The sequence below is a fragment of the Glycine max genome, chromosome 13 (genome assembly GCF_000004515.6).
Source record: "Glycine max cultivar Williams 82 chromosome 13, Glycine_max_v4.0, whole genome shotgun sequence".
Taxonomy (NCBI): Eukaryota; Viridiplantae; Streptophyta; class Magnoliopsida; order Fabales; family Fabaceae; genus Glycine; species Glycine max.
In genome coordinates this window covers 34,704,822-34,716,213 of record NC_038249.2, presented here as the reverse complement: position 1 = coordinate 34,716,213, position 11,392 = coordinate 34,704,822, and the positions used below count along the sequence as shown (strand labels likewise).

At 36.7% G+C, this 11,392-nt stretch overlaps 1 protein-coding gene across 2 annotated transcripts; it reads left to right on the top strand.

Annotated features, from left to right (window-relative positions):
• Positions 1-473: 473 nt before the first annotated feature.
• On the top strand, positions 474-9,829 carry LOC100792901 (helicase-like transcription factor CHR28). 2 transcript variants are annotated; one of them, XM_014765817.3, is made up of 12 exons: positions 474-908; positions 1,724-1,802; positions 2,077-2,382; positions 2,520-3,643; positions 3,987-4,058; positions 5,037-5,114; positions 5,212-6,091; positions 6,394-6,524; positions 6,701-6,922; positions 7,530-8,150; positions 8,348-8,557; positions 9,408-9,829. In XM_014765817.3, the coding sequence occupies exons 1-12, from the start codon at positions 777-779 to the stop codon at positions 9,510-9,512; spliced, it is 3,960 nt and encodes a 1,319-aa protein (XP_014621303.1). In that variant the 5' UTR covers positions 474-776; the 3' UTR covers positions 9,513-9,829. The 2 variants fall into 2 exon arrangements, with proteins under 2 accessions (XP_014621303.1, XP_006594608.1); XM_006594545.4 differs by having other exon boundaries at positions 775-908; positions 1,729-1,802.
• Positions 9,830-11,392: the final 1,563 nt, after the last annotated feature.

Sequence of the window (11,392 nt, the reverse complement as noted above, 5' to 3'; positions counted from 1 at the left end):
TGAGGTGTCAAAATAAAAGGATGTAATTGGTTGTGTATGCACATGTATAAATATTAATCTCTAAAACGATTTATTAGTGGATGTTTAGTTTTATCTTTTAAAAATTTAATTTATTTTTTTATTTTTTTATTCGGTCTAATTTTTTATCTTTTAAAAAGTTAACTAATAAAAATTAAATCAAACCAAAAAATAAAATAAAAGATTACATTAAACTTAAAAATAAAAAATAAAACTAAAATAAATGACCAAATACATGATTTTGTCGATCTTAAACAACAGTAATGAAATTAACCGGTAACTACCAGTTGTGTGGAAATTAATACGGCGTCGTACTATAGACATGACGTATGGTGATTCTCCGTGCCCGCGCGCGCACTATAACTTGAATAACAACCCAATCATAAGGCGAGCACGCCTTCTTAACGTGCGCACCCCCTACCCCCCTGCTCACCCCAAACCCTATTTAAACCTACATCCACGATTCACGAACGACTTTGTCCTTTCTCTCTCTAACTTTCCCTCTTTCTCTCTCTTCTTCCGAACACAACACGACGTTACGAAGAAAAGTCGCTTCACGAACCTTCTCAGAAACCTCCGCAGATTCTTCACGAACCCGCGCTTCACGCCTCCCTCTCTCCCTTTTTGGAATGGGATTGAAAACCTCATCGCTCTTCGATTTCGAGATTTGCCACCGGAGGTTTTGCTTTTGTGGCGACGCCTTCTGAAAAAAAAAAAACGAGTTAGGGTTTTGATTCGATCTTTTTAACTTCTTGGCGATGATGGCAAACGAGGTTTTTGATTACCCGTATCTCTTGGGCGACGACGGAGACGTCGCCAACGACGATAAGCTCTGCATCGATTTGGACACTGTTATGAGCGTTCTCGACGAGGACACCAATCCTTCCGAGGTATGGTTTTGTGCCTTTAATGAGTGTGCCGACGAATTCTCCCAATTTTTCAATGCTGTGAGTGGAGGTCATTGTGAATTCTGATCGGATTTAGTGGAATACTGGAATTCAACTGTTCAACTTTACCAATTGTTTGCAATAAATTATGTTCATGTTTCGGTGCCATTTGTATGATTGAATTCTTTGATTATATAAGATGTGGAACTGCTTGCAATGTTAATTTTCAATGGATGCAGTATTTCAGTTTCTCTTCTGTATGCTATGTTCACTGCAAAATGCGATTGTCGTGTTAAATCCCTTATTCCTAGAATCATCTTCAATAGTTGTCAGTGACTTATTGAGTCGGAAAGTCTTAGACTTAGGATCATGTATGGCTTATCCTGTTGGGCCATGAAACTTGGTAAAATCTGTTTGTACGCCTTCTTTTTTGTACCGTATGTATGAAGAATATTGTCATGATTTTTTCTGCACCTTTCATTTTCAATTCCTTGTTGTAATGTTGAAGGACATGTGGTATTTTATAACTAGTTTGTGCCGGTGTCACCGAAATCATCTTTTGTTTTAGTTAAATTTTTGAGGTGCTGAATGGGGTAGTGGGTGTTGATTCTTATACAGAAAAAGGGGCTTAACAATAGCATGGAGACTGAGAAGTCATAGCTTCTGTTGCTTTATGTTCCTATAGGTCTTTTCAATTAGTTTATGTTTGAAAACATCATTAAAATGATTGTTTACTTAATCCTTATGCCTCTTATGAATATCTAGAATTCATATGCAATATTATCTTTTATTCTAATCTTCTGGATATCATGCTGCAGAGTAGTCCTGAGGATTTTTCATTGAAAAATAATTCTCCTGGTGAAGCTGGCCTCCATGATAATTTTCTACTTCAAAATGGTATGTAAACTTATGTGGCCTTTTTTGGTCATTTCCTCTCCTTATTGGTTGTAATTAGTCTATTGAACTTTAGAAGAACATTCTTTAACTCTGAATATTGGATATAATATGTATTGTAGTTGCACTAATATTTTACAGTAGAGTCTAGACTGTTTCTCTTGCCTACTTACTTACTAGTGCCTCAAGTGCCACTTTGTCTTAAAATTTGACTTAGTGGTTTCAGATGGGTTACATTCTGAGATCAGGGGCTTAACTAGTTTATGTGATTCTGCAGGGAATTATGTCCTTGAATGTAAACATGAAAACCAGGGGCCTTCATCACAGATTTTTTCTTCCCCAAATGCTCTTGCTGGTGGTTTCAGGGACTCCTCCATGGTTGAAAGTGATGAAAATTGCTTCACAGAAATGACAGAAGTTTCTAATTGTGAGTTGCCTGCTTACATTGCAGACAGAAGGTTCCCTGTTCCTGAGGCGATTTCAAGCTGTGCAGCTGTCTGTGGAGATAATTTGAACCTGACTCCGTGGAAGCGTGAAAATGACAGCCAAATCAAGCATATAGGATATGATGCACAATCTGAATGTATGAAAAATCTTTACTGGGTTATCATTAGACAAAGACATTGGCAACTCGTTCATTCTTTAAAAATTTTACTTTAGATCATTGTTATGTTATACTTGAAACTTGGGCGGCAGTCTGATTATTTTTTATGCATGCAGATGCTTCACATGGCTCTATCATTGAGAATATTGATTTAAATTTTGGAGATTATGAAACATATATGGAAGACATTATTGGATTTTCTGGTAAACAAGAAAATGACTCATGTACATCTTTTGAAATGTCGTATGTGGATGCTGCTGATAGATCTTCACATGTTGCAACTTCAACTGATTCTTCTATTTGTCAAGGTTCCAATGTTCCCAATGATTTTAGTGACTATTATCCATCTTTGAATTGTTACCAAGGTATGGATGATAGACCTGTTGTTGCCAACAGTTCTGGTCGTTTGTCTAATGGTGTTTATCCTCACGTGCGGAAAAATGAAGAAATGATGAAGAACATGAAGGTTGCTAAAATGGAGTTATTTGCTGATACAAGTAGTGGCATGCATTCCGGCATTAATGGTGGGATATCTTTTCAAGATAGTCGATTTAGGTTTGCAGATAGTAAATATGCATCATCTTTTCCCGGTAATGTTCTCTTTGAAGACAATGCGTCAGTGCAACTTTCAAATTGTTGTTCATATATTTCGAGTGAAGTTCAATCACTTAATGTCAAAGCCGAAAGAGACGAACGGGTTATGCCTTACCAAAACTCTGTTCACAGTGATGATGCTGAGTTCAGTGTAGGTCAAGAGATGAAACAACTATCTGGTATTTTCCCTGCTGTTGGATGTCAGGGTAATGATTTCTTTAACTGCGAGGATGGGGTTACAATTGCAACAACTCAGAAAGCCAAATATTATCAAGATGGTGTCGATGGAGCTGCCAATAACTTTCCAGGAAACATGGGAAATTTGAATTTAAAACCATTAGACAAATCTTTGTATAATGCCCAGACATCTATTGCCAGTGGGAAGCAGTATAATTGTGTTATGAGTGAAGGAGAGGGCAAAGTAATCGAACATAGAAGTATTGATTCTCATCTTTCAAAAGGAAGTATTGAGACATCTAATACTGAAGACATCAATCACCCTGCACTTATAAGTCGATCAGCAGAGCTTGGGAATTCCCTTATTACATCAGAATCTTCTAGAGGGGGTTATACTCATTCTTATATGGCGGGAAGTGTGAGGCCCAAGGCACGTGACGAGCAGTACATATTACGAGTTGCATTGCAGGTTGACACTTTTTCTTTTATATTCCATAGCTCTTGGAAGTTTTAAGGGTATTCTTCGCACATGCAGCCATGTACATAAGTTGCTCCCCCCCCCCCCCCCCCCCTTCAGTCTGGCATGATTTCAATTATATCCTTTAATAGTTATTGAAGGTATGATGTGAATAGATGAAATTTGGTGGAGACAGTAATGCATGTATTATTTTGAAATGTTATCTTTGGGATAGAGTTGGTTTATAATTGTCCCCGCACCCTCCCTGATTCTTGCTATATTCAAATTTTGCCTAGGCTTGTAGGACATATCATAATATCTTAATGTCCTGTGAACTTTTTGCTGTTTGTTGCAGGATCTATCCCAACCAAAGTCAGAGATTAGTCCACCAGATGGTCTGCTGGCAGTTCCTCTTTTACGACATCAGGTTACTTTGCAAGTCCAATCTTTTTTATTTTTTTAGGTGTTGTCTCTCCTTTAAAAATGTAAAGATAGGATTTTTAGGTCTGTTGTAATGTCTGGATCTGGAATTTGCCAGTCAAACAGAAAAAGGAACTTTTATTTGATTTATCTTGCAAGTGAATGAATTGCATCAATCGATGATGGAAACTAGGTATTTTCTTTCAAAAATATATGGACAACCCCCAATTAGAAATCAGAATCTTGACTTCCTCATTTCCACACTCGTAAAACAAGAAAACAAAAGACAGAAATATGAAATATTCCAGTGCTTCAACATTTCTAATGCCTGCCATAAAGCCTCCATTCTTAGTCACCTCATCCTTGCTTCCTTAGCTGCGCCTCCCCAGCAGGTTTTACGCGGTACACCTTACTCCTTCATGCAATGTGTGAAGGGTGGTTGAAAAGTAAACTCCCCATCGTGACCCTTAGTCACCTCATCCTTGCTGCCTTAGTAATCCAAGTAATAAGGCATTGAGGCCTAAGAATCAATTATTAGTAGTGTAATGTAATAATTAGTTATTTGTACCTCAAACTTCTGTAATTGATTCTTGCTCACAGAAGCACTAAGAAGTTTTGATTAGACAAAACAATCATTGAAACTAGTGTGCTTCAGTTTTTGAAAAAGATTTCTCTCATGTGTATGTCCTAGTTTCAATGATTGTGTTTTGTCTAATCAAAACTTATTTCCAAATTTCAGAAACTAAAGTGTTTTTTTTTCCTTGAAGGTTGAAAATTGTTCCTGAAGATATTTTGCTTTCCTTTTGAGGTTATATATTGTTGGTTAAATTTACAAAGTCTCTTGTGTGGTGGTTTGGTGTTTGTTATTCTGACTCCTATACAATCCTTTTCCTTTATAAGTTCAATCCAATTTTTGCTTTGATGCCCTGATAACTTGCTTACTCTGTATCTGAGTCACCCCCAACTAAAGTAGTTGCTATTTCAGAGAATTGCTCTATCATGGATGGTTCAGAAGGAAACGTCAAGTTTATACTGTTCTGGAGGAATTCTTGCAGATGATCAGGTCAGTGCACTGCACTCATAATCTGAGATGATAGTTGACTGTCAACAAGTATATGATTTCCTTGCACTCAATTGATTTAGAAGTTATTCTCTTGTAGGGTCTTGGGAAAACAGTGTCAACCATAGCTTTAATATTAAAGGAAAGACCTCCATTGCTGAATAAGTGCAGCAATGCCCAAAAATTTGAATTAGAAACTTTGAATCTGGATGCAGATGATGATCAGCTTCCTGAGAATGGAATAGTAAAGAACGAATCTAATATGTGTCAGGATTTGTCTAGTAGAAATCCAAACCAGAACATGAATTTGTTAGTGCCTGCGAAGGGAAGGCCATCTGCAGGAACCCTTATTGTTTGTCCAACAAGTGTCCTGCGGCAATGGGCCGAGGAGTTGCACAATAAGGTAACCTGCAAAGCAAAACTCTCTGTGCTAGTATATCATGGAAGCAATCGAACAAAAGATCCTTATGAGCTTGCCAAATATGATGTTGTTCTGACGACTTATTCAATTGTCAGCATGGAGGTTCCTAAGCAGCCTCTTGTTGACAAAGATGATGAAGAAAAAGGAACTTATGATGATCATGCAATATCAAGTAAGAAAAGGAAATGCCCTCCTAGTTCTAAAAGTGGAAAGAAGCGATTGGACAGTGCGATGCTTGAGGCTGTTGCTCGTCCTCTTGCAAAAGTGGCTTGGTTTAGAGTTGTCCTGGATGAGGCCCAGAGTATAAAGAATCACAGAACTCAAGTTGCAAGGGCCTGTTGGGGTCTTCGAGCCAAGCGTAGATGGTGCTTGTCGGGGACTCCTATCCAGAATGCAATTGACGATCTCTATAGTTACTTTAGATTTTTAAGATATGATCCTTATGCTGTGTACACTTCATTCTGTTCCACAATTAAGATCCCTATCAGCAGAAGTCCATCAAAAGGATACAGAAAGCTACAAGCTGTCTTAAAAACAATAATGTTACGTCGGACAAAAGGTAAACTTGCTTGCAAGAATCACATCATCACTTAAGTTGGTTAAATAATCTTTTGTGCTCTCTATCCTAGAGTATTGTCCTTTATTGTTTCCTAATATGTTTCAATTTCAATATTTTATGCTGTTCTCCATCTGCGTGATGGAAATTAAGTTAGAAACAGTTTTGAATCATAGATTATTACAGTTTCCATTTCTTGCACCCTTAGCAAGTTGATTATAAATGAATTCATTCTATTAAATAATTGCTGCTATCCCTTAAGTAAGACTTGTATATAACCTTGCTATGGTGATTATTTGCTGTAGGCTCACTTCTTGATGGGGAGCCTATCATTTCCTTGCCACCTAAATCTGTAGAGTTGAAAAAAGTGGAATTTTCACAGGAGGAACGAGATTTTTATTCCAAACTAGAGGCTGATTCCCGAGCACAGTTTCAGGTATGACCTGTTCTTTACTCTTATTATGGTCTTGAAACATTTAAATAATGAAAATCTCCCTTCCTCTCTCTCTTTAATATTGTCGTGCTCATTATTCTATTCCAAATCCAGGAGGATTGTACCTGGTAGTATACTTTAACGCCGATCCTTATTAAATTCCTATTGTCATGTCATAGGAATATGCTGATGCTGGAACTGTGAAGCAAAACTATGTTAACATTTTGTTGATGCTTTTGCGCCTTAGACAAGCGTGCGATCATCCTCTGCTTGTCAAACGTTACAATTCTAACTCTCTCTGGAAATCCTCAGTTGAGATGGCAAAGAATCTTCCTCAGGAAAAACGATTATCTCTTTTAAAATGTTTGGAGGCATCCTTGGCCCTCTGTGGTATCTGTAATGTATGTTTGACTGTATTTTTTTTGTAAATTAATATATGTTATATGGATTAGTGTAACTGATCTGTGTATGCATGAGATGTTTAATGTACGCACATATGTACATGTGTTAAGAAAAATGCAAGTTTTAGAGAGAAAGAAAAAGGGGAAACAATGGTGATTTGAGAAAACACAATACTCTAGTATTTAATCAGAAATTAAGTGATCTTATATTTTTTATTCCGAATTTCTATTTTCTAATACCTCTGCTTACAACTTTTACTTAATTCCTTTTCTTCGTTACTTATATTCTTTATCACTCTGCTTGCCATCTGATAGTTGTAACTGCTTTCAATCTGATAGTTGTAACCGTATATTATGGTACTGTTGGGGGTTGTGATTGAGGAAAATAAGAGTGTACTAAAAATAAGAGACTTGTTTTTTCTACTTGTTGCATTTCATGGTAGGTAGAAAGTATGATATTTATTTTCTTAAGCCCTCTTGCTTGATAAGAGTTAAAGTTGATAATAATGGGATTATCTTATAATTACCAATTTACCATATCATTATTTTAGTAATCCCAAGCCTGACTTCTCTGCTCTGATTTTCTTCTTACTTGGTTTCTATGCAGGACCCTCCTGAATATGCTGTTGTTTCAGTTTGTGGACATGTTTTTTGTAACCAGTGCATTTGTGAACATCTTACTGGTGATGACAATCAGTGCCCTGCTACAAACTGCACAACCCGACTAAGCATGTCTTCAGTGTTTTCCAAAGTCACACTGAATAGTTCTTTTTCTGAACAGGCTGGTGATAATTTGCCTGATTACTCTGGTTGTGAAGTGGAGGAATCTGAGTTTTTTTCTCAGGCTCAGCCATGCAATTCTTCAAAAATAAAGGCTGCACTTGAGGTGTTGCAGTTGTTGTCTAAACCACAATGCTGTGCTTCCCAAAACAATTCTGTGCAGAGCACTTCTGGGGAAAGTACTGATGGCCTTGGTAGTTCATCTAGTGCTGACAGAATGAAATCCTTAAATGAAATTCCCGAGAGTCAAAATGTGTTTGAGGAGAGAAGCTCTAATAATTCAGTCGGTGTAGGAGAGAAAGCTATAGTGTTTTCTCAGTGGACAAGGATGCTAGATTTACTTGAAGCATGTCTTAAGAATTCTTCAATCCAGTATAGAAGACTGGATGGAACAATGTCAGTCACTGCAAGAGATAAAGCTGTCAAAGATTTTAACACTCTCCCTGAGGTTTGTAAAGCTACATTATCAATAACCGAAGTTCTAAATTTTCCATGTCAGGAATATTTGGAACAATAGTCAACCCTGCCTAGTGGGAAATGGTTTTGGTTGTTTTTTGAATATTGGGAGTGAGGTACAAGTGATATTATTTGGTTCTATTTCTGTATTCAATATAATTGCTAATTATGATCTATGTTGTCTTTCAGGTTTCAGTTATGATTATGTCTTTAAAGGCTGCTAGTCTTGGTCTGAATATGGTTGCTGCCTGCCATGTTCTTATGCTAGATCTATGGTGGAATCCTACAACTGAAGATCAGGCAATAGACCGAGCCCATCGAATTGGACAAACTCGTCCTGTCACAGTTTTACGGTTAACCGTTAGAGATACAGTTGAAGACCGTATTTTAGCTCTGCAGGTATTTTCTTTAGGTTGCCTTAAACATGCTTTTTTTTAAAAAATTGCCTACGAAATTTATTATATTATTGTGGTTAGTAGTACACTTAGGGCAGTGTATGTGTTAAATTAATAGTAATGATAAAGTTGATCTAGTTGGTTTGTCGCCTTAAAAACAATTCTTGAGGGACAATTTAATGAACAAAACTTTTTGGAAGGAGATCGGAATACTGCTGAACTCTCAATGGACAATTGCACATATAAATGCATAGATTACAATGAGTTCACTAAGTGAGTTAGTCCTTTTCTGGTTCCCTTTGTTTATTGGGTTCTGTTTGCTGAATATTCTTTTACCAGTAGTATGCGTTTATGCATAACTCTGATTCTTGATGGGAGCTTTGAGCACATGCCTTTTGGGTTAAAGACAGATTTAATGTGTATGTATTTAAGTAGCATAAGAGAAAAAAAAATACTTAATGCAATAAAGTCTTGCTGCTGCATTATGGGTATAAAGGCTATAATTAGTTTATTTTATTGATGGGCTCATATAATTGTGTTCTGGTGCAAAATTTGCCTTTTTCTTTAATTAACATTTTTGTGGTTGAAGATGATTCTTTTATATATATATATATATATATATATATATATATAAGAATTATAGTATTCCTGAACAAAATTTAGTGGTTTACAGAGAATATGGAACTCGGCTAATCATATTTGTTTCTTTAAAAAATGTTGTACATTGGTTTATCTTTTTTCTCTGGTGCTTGCAATTTGGTCTTTGATTTCTTAAGCTTTTATCTGTATCTGGGCTTTACACATTTGTATTGGGTGGTCACTCACGATAGAAAATCTGTACTCTCTTCTTGCAGCAAAAAAAGCGAACAATGGTTGCATCTGCCTTTGGAGAGGATGGAACTGGTGGTCGTCAAAGTCGCCTTACAGTGGATGATCTAAAATACTTGTTCATGATGTGATTAGACATATATCCATACAGATATATAATTTTAATTTTTTGGATTGATGATTTTTTTCCTGGGAGCAGGCGCAGTGGGTTGTTCTTTTGGGGGGCAGCAGAAGAAACAGGGTGCTGGAAATATTGTAGCATGGCCTCTGTTGACATGAAGATTATATGAATTGTTTTCATAGAGAGATGATTCAATTGTTTACCTTGAAATTTTGGTTTAGTCGTTAAAATTTGTATAGGCTGTAGAGAATAGTAGCATAGACAGAAACATAGAAATTGTGCTCATTGTAAATAGTATAGATAGATAACATCTTTTTCCTTTTTCAATCTTGCTCTATTTAGTTTCTTTTAGTATGTGTTTGCATGCAGGATTTTAAAATTCTATCGTGTTTGGATAGAGTTTAAAAATACCAAAAAATTTAAAATGCAAAGTAATTTAAATGAAGGTAATCAAATTTCATTCAATTGCAAAATAACTTATTTGGGTTATTAATTTAATTTGGATCATTTGGTTAATATTTACTTGTCATCCTTTCAAAAGTCAAGTGTTTCGTGTCCACTATATCCTTCTACCTAAGAAACTTCTTTAATGGCAACGGTCCAAGATTCTAACTACTGTAATATTCTCATTAATGGACCAAGCATTAATCACGTTTGAAGCTTTGCAACACCGATAGCATTAAGGAATTTGTGTTGATGTCATCGGTTGCTATGGTGAGGATGTCAGAACTTGTACATTGACGAAACATGTGCAATGATTGATGTCGTGTGTGTGCCACGTACGTTAGAGTCCCGCAACAAAGGATGCTCAAGCGTTGAGTTTTCAATTCATGCCCTCATCCTGGTTGAGGAATATCATGCTTCAATGAGTTTTCAGTTGCAGGAGGTCGCTGAAAATCGATCTTGTGGAGTAAAATTTTGTTGTCAATAAGCAATGAAATCGAGTGGAAAGGAGCATGTGGTACTGTTGATAAGAGGCTTTGTTTTGGTGGTGATAAGCCTACTTCGGTGGGGTACTCTGGCTCAAATATGACTAGAGACATTGATTCCAGACTCATGGCTGGAGACATTGATTTCAGGAAGTCCACTTCGGGCTATTTGATTAAATTTGCAGGGGAAGCTATGACTTAGTAGACCAAACTATAGAGGTGTGTAGCTTTGTCTACTACAGAGATAGAATTCATCGTCATTACCGAATCTTGCAAGGAGTTGCTATGGGTGAAAAAATTCGTGCAAGAGCTTGATTTTGTTCAAGATAAATATCTACTATTTGTGGATAGTCAGAGTGCTACTCATCTTGGTAAGAACTTAACCTTTCATTCAAGGTCTAAGCATATTGATGTAAGATATCATTGGATACGAGATGCTTTAGATGCTAAGTTGTTTGAGTTGACCGAAATTCATACTGATGATAATGGTGCTGATATGATGACTAAGGCATTACCAGGAGGGAAGCTTGAAGATTGTTGTGAGATCGCCGGTTTGGTGGTCACCTCCACATAGTTGTGAGGGGGAGATTTGTTGGATTTTTTGGGCTCCCTTCCTATATGGAGTAAAGACCCAAATGAGAAAACTCAATTTGTCTCACTTGTTTAAGTGGAGAGGGTCAGATTAGGGTGTAAGAGAGAGACTTATTTGTAAGGGAAAACAGTTACAAAATATTGAGAGAGAAAGGAGAGGAAGAATCATTATGATTTTCGCACACCTAATAGAGCATTTTTCAAATTGTAACTGTGGATTCGTTCATTGTTGGCTTAGACTTATTTTTGGACAACAGGTTCTACAAACGTGATAATTCAAATTGTCCGATTGGATTCTGAAAAAGATATCTAGAGAGAGAGATAAGTGCTTCGCATTTCCTGCTTTGCATTTGGTGTTTTCCATCTTTTG

Bases quoted from the DNA above. Each gene is read 5' to 3' on its own strand.
- LOC100792901 (XM_014765817.3), top strand. From the start codon at position 777: ATGATGGCAAACGAGGTTTTTGATTACCCGTATCTCTTGGGCGACGAC. The intron at 5,115-5,211 runs GTCAGTGCACTG...ATTCTCTTGTAG, and splicing joins GAATTCTTGCAGATGATCAG to GGTCTTGGGAAAACAGTGTC. The intron at 8,151-8,347 runs GTTTGTAAAGCT...GTTGTCTTTCAG, and splicing joins ATTTTAACACTCTCCCTGAG to GTTTCAGTTATGATTATGTC.